Source organism: Panulirus ornatus, chromosome 11 (genome assembly GCF_036320965.1).
Source record: "Panulirus ornatus isolate Po-2019 chromosome 11, ASM3632096v1, whole genome shotgun sequence".
NCBI lineage: Eukaryota > Metazoa > Arthropoda > Malacostraca > Decapoda > Palinuridae > Panulirus > Panulirus ornatus.
The window spans coordinates 60,228,081-60,252,128 of record NC_092234.1 but is presented as its reverse complement, the minus strand read 5'-3'; the positions used below and the strand labels follow the sequence as shown (position 1 = coordinate 60,252,128).

At 46.6% G+C, this 24,048-nt stretch overlaps 1 protein-coding gene across 2 annotated transcripts in view; it reads left to right on the top strand.

Annotated features, from left to right (window-relative positions):
- The window catches only part of LOC139751591 (protein turtle homolog B-like), a 900,734-nt gene that overhangs the window by 724,880 nt on the left and 151,806 nt on the right, over nucleotides 1–24,048 (top strand). For both annotated transcript variants that reach the window (XM_071667192.1, XM_071667193.1), the window contains 4 exons: nucleotides 8,806–8,957; nucleotides 11,130–11,271; nucleotides 20,751–20,881; nucleotides 23,693–23,852. In XM_071667192.1, the coding sequence (XP_071523293.1) occupies nucleotides 8,806–8,957; nucleotides 11,130–11,271; nucleotides 20,751–20,881; nucleotides 23,693–23,852 (585 nt within the window). The remainder of the gene's footprint in view (nucleotides 1–8,805; nucleotides 8,958–11,129; nucleotides 11,272–20,750; nucleotides 20,882–23,692; nucleotides 23,853–24,048) is intronic.

Genomic DNA, 24,048 nt, shown 5'->3' with positions numbered 1-24,048 from the left:
CTTCATAGCATTAAATCGTATAAAAGAGATTTCTCAGAAGTGGAATTATTTTTCTAGCCTGTCTTTGTGCTCGTTCAAGTTTTTATTTCTCCTTTATGCAATCAGATGATCACAACTGGACTGCATACTCAAGATGTTGTCTTAACAACACATTGAAGAGCGTGAGGAGTGTTCCTGATGTTTTGTGCTCGACAGGTTCTCGCTTTAAGCCTTGTGTTCTTTCTGATTTATTGCTTGTTTTCGTTCAGTGTTTATATGAGATTTTTGCTATAACTTGCAGCTCTTTTTCCTTAATTAATTTGGAAGGTTGATGTTAGAGCATTTTGTAAATTTGTTTTAGTTTTCTTATCTCCAAAATGCATAAATTTGCAATTCTCGAAGTTAAATCTGTTGTATGTATATTATTTCTTTTTACAGTCTTGTTTATTCATGGCTCTGCCTCTCACTTTTGTACTTTCCACAAATTTATAAATCTTGGTTGATTTCCAGATTATGATCCCAGAGGTAACCCCCTTGTCACGTTCAACCTCTAGAGTGAGGTGAAGCCACTTACAAGCTACGCGATGCTCTCTTGTCAGTGAGCCCAGTCACCACCAGTCCATGTACATACTTCTTCTCCTGTGCTGTAGGATTTTACAGTATACAGAAGCGTCTTGTGTTCTGTTTTATTGAGTGGCTTTTGAAAGTCTATGACGTCTGAAAGTACACTTGAATCCCAGGTGTCATACGTGAGGCTGAAAAATTCATGTATGTTAGACTAGAGCTTTTGCCTTTCGTTATAAATGTGGCGAAAGAATATTAACCTTTTGTCTCGTTTTTTCCATCATCTTATCTAAAACTGACGTGAGACTAACTAGACAGTAAATCAAGGCCCATTTCCTACCTTCTTGCTGGAACATAGGGGTGACGTTTTCCAATTTCTAGTCTTTTGGCACCTTAGCTTCAATTTGAGATTTGTTGAATGTTGTGGTCATGGGATATTCCTATTGCCATCTGATCTGTTTTAAGACTTTTGGGTTACGTATAGAATCCAGTTGATTAGTTTGGCTAAATTAGTCCAAGTATTTCAGTCCCTGATAACTTGGCTTCCGTTTTCTTTAGTGTTTGAATTGACTTCTGTTTTCTTTAGTTTTTCGTTACTTGGCATTAGAAAAAGGTTTGTATCGTTCAACTGTAATACAAAACTGGAGGGTCTATTGAATATTGAGGATAGTTTTTTTTATCATTGTCTGTTATGTCATGTCCGTATGTTTGTACGAAGTGTATCTCAGGTTTTCTTTAACATTCAAAGTTTTAATAATGATGATTTGTACTTTGTCTTATTTTTTCTTCAGTTCCCTCTGCATTCTCACGCATTCTTGTTGATCTTCAGTGCTTTCTGTCGACTTAAAAATCTTCCTTTTTTTCATCTCATGATGAACCAGATCTTCCGAGTCATCCAGGCTGGTTTTGTTATCACTCGCTCTCTCAATCTGTCTTGGCATATTTAACCTCTGAATAACAGATTATTAGATGTTTTTTAAATTACTATACATCCCTTCAACTGTATTTATACATAGATTTGTCTGCACTAATGTCATGACCCATTTTCTCAAAGTTGTTCTCATAAATTTGGAATCGAGAGTTTCTTTTACTTAATTTCAGATGTTTTATTTATTTCTCGTCTGATAGGATTATGATCACTGTTCACTGATACCTTACCAGCCTCCCAGAGGTTTATTGGTTCGCTCCCGCTGATGAAAACTAGGTCCCGGATATTGTTGCCTCTGGTTGGGTTCTTAAGTATCTGGTTTAAGTAGGTGTCTTCAGTCAAATATTGGTTGATCTGCTCCCCTTCTTGATCTCATGATAAGTTGTTTCAGTCCTCCATAACGATCTTTGAAGCTGCTTACACTTATAACTCCCCTGTTGTTTACCACAGCATTATTTCATTCTTCCTTTTGTTTTGGTGACATATATGACACGGTGACGAAGTTTACTTTTATTTTTGCTGGCTTTGTCAGTGCGAAGGGGTCTGGATCCAGCTTATCTAACTGGATGTAGGCAACTGTTATCATTGACTAAGACATCTGCCTCCAGTCTTGTACAGACAAGGAGGTTTTAGAAAATCATTTGTATGTAGGTACTATTAATTCAGCTGATACTTGTTCATCGTCCGCGTTTATCCAGGTGTCTGACATTGCAATGGTGCTTATTTCATTTCGGTGAGGGTGTATGATATTAGCTAGTTCTCTTTACATATTACGTCCCTAGTGTCTGTTCACGTTAAAGAAATTTTGCGTTGGCATTTTTTGCAGTTCCTGAGAGCCTTGCGTGTCACTCGTCCGAGGCATTTTTGCCTGTATAGATTCTCCCCGATGAAGCAGAATGTGGACAACGTAAGAAGGTTTTGTGTATAGAAGCGTGGATACGTGGGAGTGTCACTCTGTAGCTCCAAGACGGAGGGTGGATGCAAGAGCCACCTCTGAATGACCACATCCGCTTCTTCCTGGTGCTGGCTCGTCTGTTACCACCTTCAGCCAACTTATTCTTAACCTGTTCAGACGCAGGCCAGCTTTACCATAAGCACCCCCGTCACACCTAAAGTAGTCCCACAGGTTGATGTATAACTCATTTTCTTTCCATCAGAGAAGATCAACTCGACAGTTTCTACCCAGACTTCTGCTCAGTGCGCGGGGATCTACGTCACGTCAGAGCCGTGCTCTTGATATAACCAGTTTCTTAACACTCTCTCTCAACTTGCTGCTGAGGGCATTGTACCCGCTGGCCATTTCCCTCTCATCTGCCTCTGACCTCGGTGTTTTATATGTAGTTCCCAAATGAGCAGTGAATGTCGTTCCCTCGAAGATTGCTGAGACAATGTCGTCAAATTTCTCGAGAATATTCCCTGCCACAACCCTTGGAAAGCAAAGAAGGTTTCTCTCATTACTCTTTGCACTGATCTCGTAGTCGTGTTCGAACCTTGAACCATAATGTTACTAAGACCATCGTGTAACTCTTCCCTCAGAACTCTTGACTAAACGTGGGTTGATATCTCTTTATCTTGTACTCTAGGTAGACGCACCTTTCTATATAGCTGATAGGTATTACTAAGGTCTATCTTAGTTTCCAGGAGGTCACACAATCTTAGTTGAAGTTGTACCACGCAGGAGGTCACACATGTCTTAGTTGAAGTTGTACCACGCACAGTTGCTCCACTGTCCTCCATGTAAACTGCCTATGCAATCATCGTCTTTGCCTCACTTTTGCTGACCTTCAACTTGCCATCTGGATTTCCTAATACTTCAATATTTCCCCGTAATCTATACACTCAGCCCCTGGTGTAAGTCGCAGAACAAACATGGTAGGAACATATCTTCCTCTTTTTAAGCAGAAGTCCCTGATGAAGTCGTGCTTACACATGGGAAAGCCGCGGCTTGGGGTAGACACCGTGTTTGATGTTATTTGATAGTGGGTTGAACTAGGGGAGACACAAGAGGCATATGCAACCGCGACTGGAGGTACTACCCCACAGGTAGGGCCAGAATGCTGCCTCGTAAGTAGGTCAATATGCTGCCTCATAAGTAGGTCAGTATGCTGCCTCATAAGTAGGTCAGTATGCTGCCTCATAAGTAGGTCAGTATGCTGCCTCATAAGTAGGCCAGTATGCTGCCTCATAAGTAGGCCAGTATGCTGCCTCGTAAGTAGGTCAATATGCTGCCTCATAAGTAGGTCAGTATGCTGCCTCATTGGTAGGCCAGTATGCTGCCTCGTAAGTAGGTCAATATGCTGCCTCATAAGTAGGCCAGTATGCTGCCTCGTAAGTAGGTCAATATGCTGCCTCATAAGTAGGTCAGTATGCTGCCTCATTGGTAGGCCAGTATGCTGCCTCATTGGTAGGCCAGTATGCTGCCTCATAAGTAGGTCAGTATGCTGCCTCATAAGTAGGCCAGTATGCTGCCTCGTAAGTAGGTCAATATGCTGCCTCATAAGTAGGTCAGTATGCTGCCTCATAAGTAGGCCAGTATGCTGCCTCGTAAGTAGGTCAATATGCTGCCTCATAAGTAGGTCAGTATGCTGCCTCATAAGTAGGTCAGTATGCTGCCTCATTGGTAGGCCAGTATGCTGCCTCATAAGTAGGCCAGTATGCTGCCTCATGAGTAGGTCAGTATGCTGCCTCATGAGTAGGTCAGTATGCTGCCTCATTGGTAGGCCAGTATGCTGCCTCATAAGTAGGTCAGTATGCTGCCTCATAAGTAGGTCAGTATGCTGCCTCATGAGTAGGTCAGTATGCTGCCTCATGAGTAGGTCAGTATGCTGCCTCATAAGTAGGCCAGTATGCTGCCTCATGAGTAGGTCAGTATGCTGCCTCATTGGTAGGCCAGTATGCTGCCTCATGAGTAGGTCAGTATGCTGCCTCATTGGTAGGCCAGTATGCTGCCTCATAAGTAGGTCAGTATGCTGCCTCATGAGTAGGTCAGTATGCTGCCTCATGAGTAGGTCAGTATGCTGCCTCATGAGTAGGTCAGTATGCTGCCTCATGAGTAGGTCAGTATGCTGCCTCATGAGTAGGTCAGTATGCTGCCTCATAAGTAGGTCAGTATGCTGCCTCATTGGTAGGCCAGTATGCTGCCTCATAAGTAGGTCAGTATGCTGCCTCATGAGTAGGTCAGTATGCTGCCTCATAAGTAGGCCAGTATGCTGCCTCATAAGTAGGTCAGTATGCTGCCTCATAAGTAGGTCAGTATGCTGCCTCATAAGTAGGCCAGTATGCTGCCTCGTAAGTAGGTCAATATGCTGCCTCATAAGTAGGCCAGTATGCTGCCTCATTGGTAGGCCAGTATGCTGCCTCATAAGTAGGCCAGTATGCTGCCTCATAAGTAGGCCAGTATGCTGCCTCATAAGTAGGCCAGTATGCTGCCTCATGAGTAGGTCAGTATGCTGCCTCATAAGTAGGCCAGTATGCTGCCTCATAAGTAGGCCAGTATGCTGCCTCATTGGTAGGCCAGTATGCTGCCTCATTGGTAGGCCAGTATGCTGCCTCATGAGTAGGTCAGTATGCTGCCTCATAAGTAGGTCAGTATGCTGCCTCATGAGTAGGTCAGTATGCTGCCTCATGAGTAGGTCAGTATGCTGCCTCATGAGTAGGTCAGTATGCTGCCTCATAAGTAGGTCAGTATGCTGCCTCATAAGTAGGTCAGTATGCTGCCTCATTGGTAGGCCAGTATGCTGCCTCATGAGTAGGTCAGTATGCTGCCTCATAAGTAGGCCAGTATGCTGCCTCATTGGTAGGCCAGTATGCTGCCTCATTGGTAGGCCAGTATGCTGCCTCATAAGTAGGCCAGTATGCTGCCTCATTGGTAGGCCAGTATGCTGCCTCATTGGTAGGCCAGTATGCTGCCTCGTAAGTAGGTCAATATGCTGCCTCATAAGTAGGTCAGTATGCTGCCTCATAAGTAGGTCAGTATGCTGCCTCATTGGTAGGCCAGTATGCTGCCTCGTAAGTAGGTCAATATGCTGCCTCATAAGTAGGTCAGTATGCTGCCTCATAAGTAGGCCAGTATGCTGCCTCATAAGTAGGCCAGTATGCTGCCTCATAAGTAGGCCAGTATGCTGCCTCATAAGTAGGCCAGTATGCTGCCTCGTAAGTAGGTCAATATGCTGCCTCATAAGTAGGTCAGTATGCTGCCTCATTGGTAGGCCAGTATGCTGCCTCATAAGTAGGCCAGTATGCTGCCTCATTGGTAGGCCAGTATGCTGCCTCATAAGTAGGTCAGTATGCTGCCTCATAAGTAGGTCAGTATGCTGCCTCATGAGTAGGTCAGTATGCTGCCTCATAAGTAGGTCAGTATGCTGCCTCATTGGTAGGCCAGTATGCTGCCTCATGAGTAGGTCAGTATGCTGCCTCATAGGTAGGCCAGTATGCTGCCTCATTGGTAGGCCAGTATGCTGCCTCATAAGTAGGTCAGTATGCTGCCTCATAAGTAGGTCAGTATGCTGCCTCATAAGTAGGCCAGTATGCTGCCTCATTGGTAGGCCAGTATGCTGCCTCGTAAGTAGGTCAATATGCTGCCTCATAAGTAGGCCAGTATGCTGCCTCATGAGTAGGTCAGTATGCTGCCTCATAAGTAGGCCAGTATGCTGCCTCATTGGTAGGCCAGTATGCTGCCTCATAAGTAGGTCAGTATGCTGCCTCATGAGTAGGTCAGTATGCTGCCTCATAGGTAGGCCAGTATGCTGCCTCATGAGTAGGTCAGTATGCTGCCTCATAAGTAGGTCAGTATGCTGCCTCATAAGTAGGCCAGTATGCTGCCTCATTGGTAGGCCAGTATGCTGCCTCGTAAGTAGGTCAATATGCTGCCTCATAAGTAGGTCAGTATGCTGCCTCATAAGTAGGTCAGTATGCTGCCTCATAAGTAGGTCAGTATGCTGCCTCATTGGTAGGCCAGTATGCTGCCTCATGAGTAGGTCAGTATGCTGCCTCATACGTACGTCAGTATGCTGCCTCATAAGTAGGCCAGTATGCTGCCTCATAGGTAGGCCAGTATGCTGCCTCATAGTTGTGAACCAGTATGTTGCCTCATAAGTAGGTCGGTATGGTACTTAAGAAGTAAAACCAGTATAGTGCCTCATAAAGAGGCAAGTGTGTTATTTCAGGAGTTAAACCAGTATGTTGCCTCATAAGTAAGCCATAATATTACTTTAGAAGTTAAACTACTCTGTTGCCTCATAAGTGAGCCAGTGTGCTATTCCAGAAGTTAAACAAGTATGCCTTCCAAGTAAGCCAGTATGTTGTCTCATAAGTAAGCCTGTAAGTTACTTCAGAAGTTAAAGCAGTATGTTGCCTCATAAGTTAGCCTGTATGTTACTTCAGAAGTTAAAGCAATATGTTGCCTCATTAGTTAGCCTGTATGTTACTTCAGAAGTTAAGCAGTATGTTGCCTCATAAGTTAGCCTGTATGTTACTTCAGAAGTTACGCAATATGTTACCTCATAAGTTAGCCTGTCTGTTACTTCAGAAGTTAAAGCAGTATGTTACCTCATTAGTTAGCCTGTCTGTTACTTCAGACGTTAGGCAGTATGTTACCTCATAAGTTAGCCTGTCTGTTACTTCAGAAGTTAAAGCAGTATGTTACCTCATTAGTTAGCCTTTATGTTACTTCAGACGTTAGGCAGTATGTTACCTCATAAGTTAGCCTGTCTGTTACTTCAGAAGTTAAGCAGTATGTTACCTCATTAGTGAGCCTGTATGTTACTTCAGAAGTTAAAGCAGTATGTTACCTCATTAGTTAGCCTGTCTGTTACTTCAGACGTTAGGCAGTATGTTACCTCATAAGTTAGCCTGTCTGTTACTTCAGAAGTTAAAGCAGTATGTTACCTCATTAGTTAGCCTTTATGTTACTTCAGACGTTAGGCAGTATGTTACCTCATAAGTTAGCCTGTCTGTTACTTCAGAAGTTAAGCAGTATGTTACCTCATTAGTGAGCCTGTATGTTACTTCAGAAGTTAAAGCAGTATGTTACCTCATTAGTTAGCCTGTATGTTACTTCAGAAGTTAAAGCAGTATGTTACCTCATAAGTTAGCTTGTCTGTTACTTCAGAAGTTAAAACAGCATGCTACCTAATAAGCAATTCAGTACACTGCTTCAGACGTTAAACCAGTATGTTGTCTCATAAGTAGGCCAGTATACCTCCCAGTAAGTCAAACCAGTATGCTGCCCCATACGTAAAGCTAGTATATCGCCTCATCAGTAAAGCTAGTATACTACCCTTTAAGTATAGCTATTATGCTGCCGCATAAGTAAGGCTATTATGCTGTGCCATAAGTAAAGCTAGTATTCTGACCCGTAAGTAAAGCTAGTATGCTGCACCATGAGTAAAGTTAGTACGCTGCCCCATAAATAAGGCTAGTATGCTGCGGCACAAGTAAAGCTAGTATGCTGTCCCATAAGTAAAGCTAGTATGCTGCTCCATAAGTAAGGCTAGTATGCTGCAGCACACGTGAATTTAGTATGCTGTCCCATAAGTAAAGCTATTATGTCGCCCTATAAGTAAGGCTAGTTTGCTGCGGCACAAGTAAAGATGATAAGTTGCCCCATAAGTAAAGCTAGTATATTGCCCCATAAGTATAGCTACTATGCTGCCCATAAACAAAGTTAGTATGCTGCCCCATAAGTAAAGCTCGTATGCCGCCCCAGAAGTAAAGCTAGGATGCTCCTCCATAAGTAAAGCTAGTATGCCGCTTCATAAGTAAGGCTAGTATGCTGCCCTATAAGTAAAGCTAGTATGTTGCTCCATAAGTAAAGCTAGTTGGCTGTCCCATAAGTAAGCCCAGTATGCTGCCCCATATGCAAAGCTATTATGCTGCCCATAAGGCTAGTATGCTGCGCCATAAGTGAAGCTAGTATGCTGCTCTACTAGTAGTAAAGCTAGTGTGCTGCGTCGTAAGTTAAAACTAGTACGTTGCACCATTAATAAGGCTAGTATGCTGCCCTTTCAGTAAGGCTAGTATGCTGCCCCATGAGTAAGGCTAGTATGCTGCCCTATCAGTAAGGCTAGTATGCTGCCCCATGAGTAAGGCTAGTATGCTGCCCTATTAGTAAAGCTAGTATGCTGCCCTATCAGTAAGGCTAGTATGCTGCCCTGTCAGTAAGGCTAGTTTGTTGCCCCATGAGTAAGGCTAGTATGCTGCGCTATTAGTAAGGCTAGTATGCTGCCCCATCAGTAAAGCTAGTATGCTGCCCCATGAGTAAGGCTAGTATGCTGCCCTATTAGTAAGGCTAGTATGCTGCCTCATGAGTAAGACCATGACCTGTACCCCTACAGTGGAGCCGCTGACGGTGACGCTGCTGGCACCGGACGGTCCCCTCAGCTACGGACGAGCCTACGAGCTGGTGTGCAACGTGCGTGGCTCCCGCCCGCCCCCGACCATCACCTGGTGGAAGGGGCCCTCACGCGTCCAGGGTGCCAGGGAGACGGTACGTACCTTACATATTGCCAGGGAGACGGTACGTACCTTACATATTGCCAGGGAGACGGTACGTACCTTACATATTGCCAGGGAGACGGTACGTACCTTAGATTTTGCCAGGAAGTCGGTACTTCCTTCATATGTTGCCGGGGAGACGGTATGTACTTTACATGTTGCCGGGGAGGCGGTATGTACCTTACATGTTGCCGGGGAGACGGTATGTACCTTACATGTTGCCGGGGAGACGGTATGTACCTTACACGTTGCCGGGGAGACGGTATGTACCTTACATGTTGCCGGGGAGGCGGTACTTGCATATTCTCGGGGCAGCTGGACATGACAGGTATGATGTTAGTAAGTCTTGCAGGCAGTCGGTAAGTAGCTTCCAGGTGAGGAGGACGCGGTACGTATCAGTTGCACCGTCCAGGGGTAAGAGTGAGGACCTTTCATGCTATCTGAGGTGGTGAGTACTTAGCTAGTGTACTTGTACCGTGCAGTAGGTACTTAGCTAGTGTACTTGTACCGTGCAGTAGGTACTTAGCTAGGGTACTTGTACCGTGCAGTAGGTACTTAGCTAGTGTACTTGTACCGTGCAGTAGGTACTTAGCTAGGGTACTTGTACCGTGCAGTAGGTACTTAGCTAGGGTACTTGTACCGCGCAGTAGGTACGGGAGAACGTGCCACCTTACCGTCCACCAGCGAACTTGGACTATGGTGTCTTCACGACCAACACACAGACACTTTGCTTAACAGGGGATACAGACTACCTGCTCTCTGTACCCACCGGAGGTTACAGACTACCTGCTCTCTGTACCCACCAGGGGTTGCAGACTACCTGCTCTCTGTACCCACCGGAGGTTACGGACTTCCTGCTCTCTGTACCCACCGGAGGTTACAGACTTCCTGCTCTCTGTACCCACCGGAGGTTACAGACTACCTGCTCTCTGTACCCACCGGAGGTTACAGACTACCTGCTCTCTGTACCCACCGGAGGTTATAGACTTCCTGCTCTCTGTACCCACCGGAGGTTATAGACTTCCTGCTCTCTGTACCCACCGGAGGTTACAGACTACCTGCTCTCTGTACCCACCGGAGGTTACAGACTACCTGCTCTCTGTACCCACCGGAGGTTACAGACTACCTGCTCTCTGTACCCACCGAAGGTTACAGACTACCTGTTCTCTGTACCCACCAGGGGTTGCAGACTACCTGCTCTCTACACCGACCAGGGGATACGGACTAAATTCTCTGTATCATCCAGGGATTAAAGAGCAGATGGTTCGGCCGAACAGTCACACCCACACACCCCGGGCCACACAGTTACACTCACACAGCCTGGGCCACACAGTCACGCCCACACAGCCTGGGCCACACAGTCACGCCCACACACCCTGGGCCACACAGTCACACTCACACAGCCTGGGCCACACAGTCACACTCACACACCCCGGGCCACACAGTCACACTCACACAGCCTGGGCCACACAGTCACGCCCACACAGCCTGGGCCACACAGTCACGCCCACACAGCCTGGGCCACACAGTCACGCCCACACAGCCTGGGCCACACAGTCACGCCCACACAGCCTGGACCACACAGTCACGCCCACGCAGCCTAGGCCACACAGTCACGCCCACACAGCCACACCCACACAGCCTGGGCCACACAGTCATGCCCACGCAGCCTGGGCCACACAGTCACGCCTACGCAGCTTGGGCCACACAGTCACGCCCACGCAGCCTGGGCCACACAGTCACGCCCACACAGTCTCGGCGATCCTGACACGCCCACAAATCCTTGAGAGCCACACGGGAGAGCCAGAGTAAGCATATGGAAGCTGTATCCAGACTGATGTATTTCACACTGTATAACACAAGGGATCAGGTCAGTATTTTCCATATTCTTCTAGACAGAATCTGATCACAAAATTGTTTCCACCATTTTCAAAGATAAGTTTACTCACGTGATCCAGTACACCACCAGGTCATCACAGTGGTAGTGGGGCGGATGGGAGGTAGTCATTGTAGAGTCTATGGAAATGTAGCAAGGGAAAGGTGAGGAGCAGTTAGGTTCCTCCTGCCATCATATGTAGTTCCTCCTGTCTCCTCGCTCTGTACACGCTAGGTGCTCCCTCTCCCTGGCCTCGCTACTGACGCCCATGACTCTCGCTCTCCTCAGACGACGAGCGACGGCAACATCACGACGTCTACGCTGAGGCTGGAGCCACAACCCCCGGACGACGGCACGACGGTGACGTGCCGAGCGGAGAACCCTGCCACCAACACCGTGCTGGAGCAGTCCCTAGCCCTGGTGGTCTACTGTGAGTACCGCTGCCTCCCCTGCTGACACACCGCTGCCAGCGGCATTCTGATTCATCTAACACACTTTACATGTAGGATAAAAACAAGCCTTGAAAGACTGCCTTCACAGAGCATGTTTTCATGTCACAGAATTCCCTCATTAAGCTCGGTGAAGTCAGTTTAATCAATTAGATTATGCAAATACATCTTGGAGAGGTAGGTCTTTGCATAGCTCATACCTAATGAGAGGAGGAGAATGCATCCGCCACTCAACTGTATTTTCTGGGACAGTGAGCATTTCGTAGGGTGTGGCACTGCTTCCTGGGGCCTGTGATGGCCAGGGGTGGCGGCTAGGGTCATTGTGAGTGTGTGGCACTGCTCCCTAGTGCCTGTGATGGTCAGGGGTGTTGGCTGGGATCAGTGTGAGTGTGTGGCACTGCTCCCTAGTGCCTGTGATGGTCAGGGGTGGTGGCTGGGATCAGTGTGAGTGTGTGGCACTGCTCCCTAGTGCCTGTGATGGTCAGGGGTGGTGGCTGGGATCAGTGTGAGTGTGTGGCACTGCTCCCTAGTGCCTGTGATGATCAGGGGTGTTGGCTGGGATCAGTGTGAGTGTGTGGCACTCCTGGTGTATGTGATGGTCAGAGGTTGTAGCTGGGGTCAGTGTGAGTGTGTGGCACTGCTCCCTAGTGCATGTGGTGGTCAAGAATGCTGGTTGGTGTCAGTGTGAGTGTGTGGCACTGCTTCTTGGTGCCTGTGGTGGTCAGGGGTGGTGGCTGGGGTCAGTGTAAGAGGGAGGGGGCTCTGACACTGCTACCTGGTGCCCCAAATGACACTATTACATAGTATTTTAACTTCTGCACACTGTCTAATTTTAGTATACTTTCATGGAGTTTATTCCATTCGTCCACCACTCTAGCACCATAAAAGTATCTTTTTCACATCGTTTTGAACAAGTTCATTGCTTGATTTCATATTTCAGTGACTGATTGTTCTATTCCGACATCTTTCAAAAACTTTCCACCGTCTACGTTATCACTCTGGTCTAAAATCTTTACTGTCAAGGTCAGGTTACTACTCACTTCCATGATGAGCGAATATAAGGCCTCTTACCTTCCTCTGTAACTGGACCCCCTTAATTCTGGAACCATCTTTGTTGCCCTCATCTGGATTTTCTTTATTAGTTCTATTTTTCTTAAAGTGCTGTGACCAATTTTGAGAAGCACATTCTGTTTTTGGACCAATGTAGGATATGAACAGTTTGCTAAATATTTCCTTTTTCATGAACTTCAATGCAGTTCTGATATATGCTAGCTGACAGTTGGTCTCCTCAACCATTTTCTTGAGGTGGTGCGATGTCGATGCTTAAATCTCTCCCACACACAGACTCCTGCAGCTTACTTCCTGCAGGACGACATTGATTTCAAGACGTTCTCTCGTTGTGACCAATCCTCGTTACACTGTACATTCCCTCAGGTTGACCTTCATCAGCCATGTGTTAGACCTTTTAAACTGATGCAGCCTACTTTTCATTGCCTTCATGATATGTGCATCATCAGCAAACATATTCAGGTAAGGAATCTGTACCATCTGGCAAGTCATTCACATGACTCAGGAAGAGTAATGGTCCCAGATCAGAACCCTGGGGCACTACTCTAGTGACTTTAACCCACTTCGAGGGGGATTCCATTGACATTTGTCCTTTATTCCCGTCCGCCAAGAAAATCGTTTACCCGCTGAAGAAGTCTTCCCCTTATTCCAGCCCAGTCCTTTAGCTTCTTCATCTCCCTCCCATGCGGTATAGTGTCAAATGCTTTCTGCCAGTCTAGATACAAACATTCCACTTAGTCCTTCTCTTTCGAGCAAGACAGAGCTCACTCTTTTAGAGAAATCTAAGAAGTTCGTTCCACATGACATCCTTTCCTTAAAACAGTAATGTCTGTCATTTACGTAATTTCTCCTCAGCAGGAAGTCATTCATTAGCTTTCTGATTACCTTACTGACCTTTCTGATTACCTTACTGACCTTTCTGATGATTACCTTACTGACCTTTCTGATTACCTTACTGACCTTTCTGATGATTACCTTACTGACCTTTCTGATTACCTTACTGACCTTTCTGATTACCTTACTGACCTTTCTGATTACTTTACTGACCCTTCTGATTACCTTACTGACCTTTCTGATTACTTTACTGACCCTTCTGATTACCTTACTGACCTTTCTGATTACTTTACTGACCTTTCTGATTACTTTACTGACCCTTCTGATTACCTTACTGACCTTTCTGAGTCCTTTTCTGACCACCCTCGTCAGGGAGACCTGTCTGTACTCCAGTGACTTTTCACGGTATTCTTCTTATAGATACGTATGACATTTAACCTCTTCCACGCCCTTTGCACCTTGCCTTATCTCCAACGACACCATGAACAATATTTCAAGTGTATCTAAATACATCATCAACACGTAAGGTGAGATTTCATCAGGACGATGAGCATTGGACAGTATGGGTTATGAACCTTAGATATTTGCTTATGTCATTTCTAGGTATCTCAACTTTGTAAGACCTCTTTTCTATTCCATCTCACTAGAGTTAGGGCTATAGTGTCTTCCACTGTGAAAATACTTTTGGACTTATTCAGCTCTTCACATATCCCTGCATCATTCTCCACAATTCTTCCCTTTAAATCCCTTGGCCTGATTAGCTGCTCCTTAACTTACAATTTACTCCCAGCGAATTTATGGAAAATTTTTGGGTTTTCTCCTGACGGTCGCGTTATTCTTTTCATAGTTTCTTTGTTCCTTGTTTCTGGTCCTCCTATACTCGTTCTTTACTCGCTTATACCTTGAGAATTCTGGCTGGCTGGAGTTTCACCTATATCATAGTCACAGCACATCTCGAAGATCCTTTGCTTTCTGACATCTTTTATTGAGCCTTTTCCTCCCTCTTTCTCAATCTTTCCTCTGCATTTGAGGCTAAAGCCACCCACGTTCCTAATCCTTCACCGTAAACTTCACAGAACCTTTTACCACAATGGCCTGGTTCTTGGCTATTGGACTCCAATTCCCAATTTATGTCATCGCAGAAACTGTAAAGTTTTCTGTAGTTTCTCTCATTATGTCTCCTCTTGAAATTTCGCTTCATCTCTGATCATTGTACGTCCTCATTTATCATGTAACCAAACCTAAGCGTTACATCTAATTGGTGTACCCCACACGATACTCTTATAATGCATCAGTTGGAAAAGGTGATCGTGTGATGCTAAAGTTGCATTATATGGTAATTGAGGACGTGAAAAGAGCAGAGTTGCGATGTGAATGTGGAGATTACCCACATCATAGTTTCTATGATGATATAAACTGGGAAGTGAATGTCAGTGGCCAGAAACTATGGTATGGTGGTGGAAGATGTGGAGGTGTCGCTACTCCCTGGTGCCCCTAATGGCCAAGGGTGGTGGCTGGATCAGTATGGGGGTTTGGCACTGGTTCCTGTGATGTCTATGGACGGTGTCTAAGACATTGTGGGGTGTCGCACTACTCCTCAGTGCCTGTGATGGACAGGGTTAGTGGCTGGGATAGTAAGCGGGTGTGGCACAACTTTCTGGTGCCTGTGATGGCCAGAAGTGTTTACTAAATCAGTATTGGGGATGGCACTGTTCTCTAGTGCATATGGTAGCCAGTGGGAGTGGTTGTTGTCAGTGTGGGTTTGGTTTCGCTACTCATTAGTGCCTGTGATGGGAGTGGATGTTGGCATGAGCCATCATAACCCCCATTTGTACCATATAGTGAGAGAGTCTTACACTCGTGGGACCCCCATATCTTGGACATTCTGTGCTATCATAAAGCTTCTTAAATTTACGTATGTTGTGTACATTAACCATGTCCTCATTCATCTTATTCCATTCATCCACCATTCTTATACTATGAAAGTATTTCTTTCATCTTTTAACAAGTTTCTTGTTCTTTTTAATGTTATATCCTCTGGTTGCTCTAACCCTACGTCTCTCAAAAAACTGTTCACTCTCCACTTCATTTTGATCAAGTCACCTATCGCTCTTCTCTCGTCCAAGATGGGCAAAATGTAAACCTCTACCCCTCCCCGTACCTCACGTCTTTGAATTCTGGTACCATCTTTGTTGCCTTTCTTCGGACCTTCTCTTGATCAGCACTTTGTGCTTCTTCAGGTGCAGTGACCAAACCTGAGTTTTGTCCTTATGTACAATATGAACAGTTCGCTATGCATTCCTTATCCATATACTTGAAAGCGATTCTAATGTTTCCCCGACGACAGTTTTTCTTAACTGTATTCCGAATTTGGGATTCTGAACAAAGGTTAGGGACGAGATCGACTCTCAAGTCCTTCTCACACAGAATCCAGAAGCTTATTCCCTGCGAGGTTATAATCACCTTGAGGTCTTCTTTCGCTTAGTCCCATCTTCATTACCTTACATTTTCTGGGATTGAATTTCATCAGCCATGTAAACTTTGAGATCTGCCTAGATCCTCTTATGATATATGCAATTCTACTCGCTTTTCAATTTCTACCTGACCTTATCATCATCTCCAAACGTATTCAGGTAGGAGTCCATACCTTCAGGCAAGTCATTCACATATTTCAAGAAGAGTAAAGGTCCCAAAACAGAACCCTGAGACACGCCAGTGGTGACCTCCACCTTTCTAGAGAAGGCTTCTCTGGCGTGAGTCATTTGTTCCCTTCCACAAACATAATTCTTCCATCTATCGATGGAGTCTCCCAGTTTTTCCTGTCTGGTATTCCAGCTATTCTATCAGGCTCCCATGTTGTACAGCATCAAACGCTTTCTGGCAATCAAAATACAATCTACCCAACCCTTTTTTTCCAAAGACAGAAATCACTTTCTCATAGAAATCTAAGAGTTTTGTTTTACATGACCTTATTTCCCTTAAACCATTTTGCCACTTAGGCAATTTCGTCTCTTTATAAAGTTATCCATTTGATTCCTGATTGACTTTTCCAGCATCTTACAGACCACACTCGTCAAGGAGACTGGTCTGTAGTTCACTGTCTCTTCCTGGTCTCCTCTCCCACAGATGGGTTTAACGTTTGCCCTTTTCCACTCCCTTAACACTTTAGCTTTCTCCAGCGACATTTTAAACAGGATATCAGGAGGTCTGTCTACCATATCTGCAGACATGTTCAGGATATCAGGACCATGAGCCTTGTATGGGTCAGGACCTTTCAGTATTCTGTGAGTGGCTTTTGTAGATATCTCAGTGTTTTCTAAAACTTCCTCCCCATTCCATCTCATTAGTGTTGGGGCTATAGTGTTTTCCACCGTGAACACACTTTTGAACTTGTTAATCAGCTCATATTTTTACATCACCCTCAACTTTTTTTTCTCTCTCGTAATCCCTTAACTTGAATTTATGGAAGAGATATGGATTTTCTTCTGCCTTGTCCACAATGTTTCTTTTGTTTTCTTTCTTTCACATTTTGCTATACTCGTTCCTCTCTCTCTTGTACCTCACTTAAGCTGGCAGACTGGAATGTCGCCTGTATTTCCTCTGCTGCACCTCTTGAAGCTACCTTGCTTTTTGACATCTTTGATTAAACCATTCTTCCTTCTTTCTCAATTTCCCCTCTTTATTTGAGGTTAGACGTTCACAAGTTGCCGACTGTTTAAGTTTCACGTAACCTTCACTACAATACCCTGGCTCCTGGTCAGTGAATCCTATTACCCAATCTTTGTTACCAAGAAAATTGTTAGATTTTGTGAAATTTCTACGTCCCCCGCAAGTCCTGCCTCACCTTTAACCTTTTACCTTCCTCCTATACCACATGATGAACCTTCATCATTATATGACCACTCTTTCCAAGTGGTGTATCATACATGGTGTTTGCTAGTATGTGTGAAGATAAGATGTAGTAATGAGGGTGAAAAAGTTCCTTCCATCAAAGTTAACACGATGACACATTAGAAACTTGTGTCTCCATGATTCTCTGTCGCCATGAGAATCCAAAACCCGTACGTCTGTCTCCTAAAACAAGTGGAATCCGCCATTATCAGTACTTTACCTTCACTGAGTGCATGACTTACTGTTTCATGTACCATCTTGATTGTTCATTCATTGTCGTCACGATGTATTTGTCCTGGATCATCGCAATTCTCTAGAAGATTATACATCATTAACGTAACTACTGTGTACTTCTTTCCTTACAGTTACCCTTCCCATTATGTACTGTCTGACAACGACTTGAACGTCTGGTTATCTCTTACTGGGAGAGCCAGTCCTGCTTTGTCTTCTCTTTCCCTCCTCACTATCACGTTCTCCTCTGGACAGAGAAGGTGAGACCTTATCTCTTTCGTAAGCTTTATATCCAGAACTCCAACAATATCACATGTGTTTTGATGCGTTTTCCTTTACATAATCCTTGAAATTCCATCTCTTTACCCTGTACTACTAATCCATCGGCGTTTGTATACAATACTATCAAGTCTGAAATTACCATCGCTTAACATCCCTCACCTTGTGCAGCACTGACGGAGGTGGTCTGTCCATTTACCTCATTTGGCATCTTCCGTCTTTGCCTTATGTCTTTATTGTTTGCTTTACCCCTCTCCTTCCTTGGTTTGTTTCGCTTGTTACATGATCTTCTGAATTCTGTCTTTCTTTTTTTCTTTAGTTCCTTAGCCTGTCTTAGTACCTCCTGGCTACATGACTCCAAATCAAACGTAACCAAAATTGGTCGTCCATTTATGTCTTGATTATGATAACCAGTTCTTCCTCTTTTTGTCACAAAGACTGTGTCTGGTAAGTCTTCCATGAGCATTTCTTCTTTCTTTCCCCTTTACTCTTATTTGGTGTATGTTCTTCATCCAGTCCAGGAATAATCAAGGATTTACGTCAAGTTCCTCGTTCACTAATGCCTCTAATTTAGGAACGACTTACCTTGTAGCAAAGTCCATTAGCTTTGGTTATCAACCTGTGTGCCTCCGGGTTTCCCTATAATCCTTTCCGCAATTAAACACTGATCCCGTGAGCTCTGGACTTTTCTGAAATTCTCCTCGACCTGACCCTAGATTTTGCTAATTGTTCTTATTTCTAACGGTAAATATTATTGTATCTATAGCTTCACTCAATGCTCTGAACACCTCAGTTTCGGTGTTGCAAGGTTCCTCAACCGCTACATTAGTTTGTATGACCGGAGTCTGTTGCCCAGCTCAGAAACCTTCACCTTCCTGCTCACTATTTTCCAATACCTTCTGTACTCTGTGTTGTGGGCTTTTTCTCTTGCTCAAGAACCTCTGGAAGGTGGAGAAAGTGTGGTAGTACCAGGTTTCTCTCATGGCCAAAGGTGGTAGCTTGGGTCATTGCTGAGGTGACACTGCTCCCTGGTGCTGGTGATGGCCAGGGGTTATGGCTGGACCAGCATGGAAGGGCGACTCTGCTCCCTAGTGCTGGTGAAGGCCAGGGGTAATGGCTAGATCAGTGTGGAGGGGTAGCATTGCTCCCTGGCCATGGTGATGGCCAGGGGTGATGGCTGATTCAGTGTGGAGGAGTGGCATTGCTCCCTGGCAAGGATGATGGTCAGGGGTGATGGCTGGTTCAGTGTGGAGGAGTGGCATTGCTCCCTGGCCATGGTGATGGCCAGGGGTGATGGCTGGATCAGTGTGGAGGGGTGGCATTGCTCCCTGGCAAGGGTGATGGCCAGGGGTGATGGCTGGATTAGCGTGGAGGGGTGGCATTGCTCCCTGGCAAGGGTGATGGCCAGGGGTGATGGATGGGTCGGTGTGGAGGTGTGTCACCACTCCCTAGTGCCCAGAGCAGACATGTTGAAGTTCTGGAAAGGCTGGATCACGTTCTGGATGTAAGACTGTTGCAGTGTGATATCGTTAACTTCCGAACAACCTCGTTAGACCTCAGAGGCTTTATGTTCTGTATACATATGTACATTATGTATGTATGTATATATGTATGTATGTACGCAGTCGTTGGTGAAACACTACACATGAGCCATCTAGATGCAGCTAACCTTTGCAAATTTTCGTGGTAGATTTAACGTACCAGGTGTACTCCACAGTATACATATGCTGCTCAGATCACTCATTTCTTTCCATTATGTTAGCTGAAACGGCATGGCCAACTGTATGCCTTAATCAAGACCATCCCATTAACATATAAACATACATACATATATATATATATATATATATATATATATATATATATATATATATATATATATATATATGTATTTATTTATTTTGCTTTGTCGCTGTCTCCCGCGTTAGCGAGGTAGCGCAAGGAAACAGCGAAAGAATGGCCCAACCCACCCCCATACACATGTATATACATACACGTCCACACACGCAAATATACATACCTATACATCTCAGTATATATATATATATATATATATATATATATATATATATATATATATATATATATATATATATATATATATATATATATATACAAACCATATCGTATTAAACGATGGGCTACGATACTGACGTAGATTTATGAACAAGCGGCGACAGATCAGAAAAGTGGCACAAAAAGTCTATTGTGGCGCCGCCGTGTAGCCAGGTACCCCATTTATCGACCATCCACTACGGGACGATGAACAGCTGGGGCGATTATGGACCGATTACGCACGACCCCAGGTGACCCCGAGAATGTGTCACGGTCAGCGTCCTTTACCGCTACGCCACGGAGGTCCGTATGTGCGTATGAGCGTCAGCGATGTTGGGCACCAGCCCCGTGCACGGACCCACCACCCTGGGAGGGTCTTGTGATCCAAAACAGTCTTGGGAAACCACAACGAAAGTTTAAAATACAATGAGGGAAAAAAAAAAAAAAACGGGAAGAAGATGGGCTCCTGAGGACATGGAGAAAATGGATTGAGGAATTAAGTGTAATCAAAACAGGTTTTTCTCTCCCTGCATCTACCGCCTCCTGACCCCTGCCTGGTACACAGCATCAATCATCATCTAGTGTGTTCATGTAGACGCCTTACTGCAGACATCTGGGTTATGTAGTGGCCACTTTGTGCATAAATATTGTACGTATTGTCAGCTGCGTCAGGATAACTTGAGGCGGGTCGCTGATATTGATGGATATACAGAATAATCAGCGGTTAGTCACGTCAAAGGTTACCATATTCCATGATTTCATTGATGTTCTGTGTAGTCAGGAGGAGTTAAGGACCAATTTATGACGTATTGAACGTACATGTGGCAGTCGGTTTAGAGTCAACGTATCTCCATCCAACCTTAGGGGGTTGGTCGATAAAGTGAGTACCTGGCTCAGGCTAGGGTATATATATATATATATATATATATATATATATATATATATATATATATATATATATATATATATATATATATATATACCGTTAATGAGATGGCTTTGATGAGGTCCTCAGTTGCCCGTGTCGTCTCAGCCAACATGAAACAAATACGAAGGTTCGTCCCCCAGTAATTACAGTGTTATTAATGTGTGTTTCCATCAGATGTACCTGAGGCGATGGCGCGATTGGGGTCGACGCTGGATCCCCATAATATCAAGGAGGGAGACGACGTCTACTTCGAGTGTTCCATCCAGGCCAACCCGAGAGTCTACAAGGTCATCTGGGAACACAATGTAGGTAGCTGTGTGACTTATGTTCCATGTGTCATCCTAGGTTACGCAGGTAACAAGATGTAGGTGCCTGTGGTCCTAGTGCCGTGAGCACATGTCATGTTGATCAATAGACCCTGATGCATTCCTGATATGAGTCCAAACAACTGCTTCATAAGAAGTTTCTTGTTTCTTACATCAGGTCGGCTGACCACCGAGAATTCAAGGCCACTTCACAACTTAGAATTGGTAGTTGTGTTGCATGCACTGTGTTGGTTGTCTTGCACGTGCCAGGAGTGACATCTAGGTCAGGTACATGTGAGTGCAGCAGGAAGCAGAGACCAAACCGATGGTTTGTGGTACATGTCATATTGGTCGACCATGTCAACGGTAACTCCTCCAGGCCGGGATCCCTAGCACCCTCATACCTCCCACAGCCACCCACCACGTCTTCTTATGTCTCACAGCAACCCACCCGATCTTACTTCTTATAGCAACTTTCTTTTTCATTACCTCTCACATCTGCTCACCAGGTCATAACTCTTACAACCATCCACCCGATTAAAGCCACCTACCAGGTCACATCTCATAGCCAACCAAGAGGTCATACATCTCACTACCACCTACCATGTTATATGCCACTGACAGTCACCCACCAGGTCGTGCCTGTCACAACCACGCACCATGTCATCTCTCTCACAGCCACCCACCAGGTCACCCCTCTTATAGCCATCCACCAGGTCTCAGCGATCACTGGTTCTCACAGCTGCTCACCAAGTCAAACAGGACATTGCTTCTCACGACCACTTACCGAGACACAAAGTTTCCACGTGCATTGGCCAGGTCACACTATTCACTACTTGTCACATCACAAGGTCACACAGGTCATTTCTTCGTATGCTCTCAACTTGGTCACACTCCTACTGCCCCTTGGCAGATTTACCCCCAGGGTCGGGAGCTGCAACACCTCATGTCTTGCCTCCCTCCTCCCCCAGGGTCGGAAGCTGCAGCACCTCATGTCTTGCCTCCCTCCTCCCCCAGGGTCGGAAGCTGCAGCACCTCATGTCTTGCCTCCCTCCTCCCCCAGGGTAGGAAGCTGCAGCATTTCATGTTTTGCCTCCCTCCTCCCCCAGGGTCGGGAGCTGCAGCACCTCATGTCTTGCCTCCCTCCTCCCCCAGGGTAGGAAGCTGCAGCATTTCATGTTTTGCCTCCCTCCTCCCCCAGGGTAGGAAGCTGCAGCATTTCATGTCTTGCCTCCCTCCTCCCCCAGGGTCGGAAGTTGCAGCACCTCATGTCTTGCCTCCCTCCTCCCCCAGGGTAGGAAGCTGCAGCATTTCATGTTTTGCCTCCCTCCTCCCCCAGGGTCGGGAGCTGCAGCACCTCATGTCTTGCCTCCCTCCTCCCCCAGGGTAGGAAGCTGCAGCATTTCATGTTTTGCCTCCCTCCTCCCCCAGGGTCGGGAGCTGCAGCATCTCATGTCTTGCCTCCCTCCTCCCCCAGGGTAGGAAGCTGCAGCATTTCATGTTTTGCCTCCCTCCTCCCCCAGGGTCGGGAGCTGCAGCACCTCATGTCTTGCCTCCCTCCTCCCCCAGGGTCGGAAGCTGCAGCACCTCATGTCTTGCCTCCCTCCTCCCCCAGGGTCGGGAGCTGCAGCATCTCATGTCTTGCCTCCCTCCTCCCCCAGGGTAGGAAGCTGCAGCACCTCATGTCTTGCCTCCCTCCTCCCCCATGGTCGGGAGCTGCAGCACCTCATGTCTTGCCTCCCTCCTCCCCCAGGGTAGGAAGCTGCAGCATTTCATGTCTTGCCTCCCTCCTCCCCCAGGGTCAGGAGCTGCAGCATCTCATGTCTTGCCTCCCTCCTCCCCCAGGGTCGGAAGCTGCAGCACCTCATGTCTTGCCTCCCTCCTCCCCCAGGGTCGGAAGCTGCAGCACCTCATGTCTTGCCTCCCTCCTCCCCCAGGGTAGGAAGCTGCAGCATTTCATGTCTTGCCTCCCTCCTCCCCCAGGGTAGGAAGCTGCAGCATTTCATGTCTTGCCTCCCTCCTCCCCCAGGGTCGGGAGCTGCAGCATCTCATGTCTTGCCTCCCTCCTCCCCCAGGGTAGGAAGCTGCAGCATTTCATGTCTTGCCTCCCTCCTCCCCCAGGGTCGGGAGCTGCAGCACCTCATGTCTTGCCTCCCTCCTCCCCCAGGGTCGGGAGCTGCAACACCTCATGTCTTGCCTCCCTCCTCCCCCAGGGTCGGAAGCTGCAACACCTCATGTCTTGCCTCCCTCCTCCCCCAGGGTCGGAAGCTGCAGCACCTCATGTCTTGCCTCCCTCCTCCCCCAGGGTAGGAAGCTGCAGCACCTCATGTCTTGCCTCCCTCCTCCCCCAGGGTCGGGAGCTGCAGCACCTCATGTCTTGCCTCCCTCCTCCCCCAGGGTCGGGAGCTGCAGCATTTCATGTCTTGCCTCCCTCCTCCCCCAGGGTAGGAAGCTGCAGCATTTCATGTCTTGCCTCCCTTCTCCCCCAGGGTCGGGAGCTGCAGCATTTCATGTCTTGCCTCCCTCCTCCCCCAGGGTAGGAAGCTGCAGCATTTCATGTCTTGCCTCCCTCCTCCCCCAGGGTCGGGAGCTGCAGCACCTCATGTCTTGCCTCCCTCCTCCCCCAGGGTCGGGAGCTGCAGCACCTCATGTCTTGCCTCCCTCCTCCCCCAGGGTCGGGAGCTGCAGCACCTCATGTCTTGCCTCCCTCCTCCCCCAGGGTCGGGAGCTGCAGCACCTCATGTCTTGCCTCCCTCCTCCCCCAGGGTCGGGAGCTGCAGCACCTCATGTCTTGCCTCCCTCCTCCCCCAGGGTCGGGAGCTGCAGCACAACATCACGGCCGGCATCATCGTCAGCAACCAGAGCCTCGTGCTGCAGCGGGTAACGCGTCAACACGGTGGGAGCTACGCCTGCTGCGCCTCCAACATTGAGGGAGACGGCCTCTCCAAGCCCATCACCCTGGACATCAAGTGTGAGTCGTCCCTCTCCTCAGTTCCTCTTGTGTCTTAACAACTTAACATAGTCCAGACTTTCCTCAGTCTTCACATGTAGTCTTATTCAGTCTTGCCTCAGTCTCACCACTCGAGCTTAGTCCAGTCTTATCTCAGTCTTAGCATGACAGCTTACTCCAGTCTTCCCTCAGCCTTACTACGGGCAGCTTACTCCAG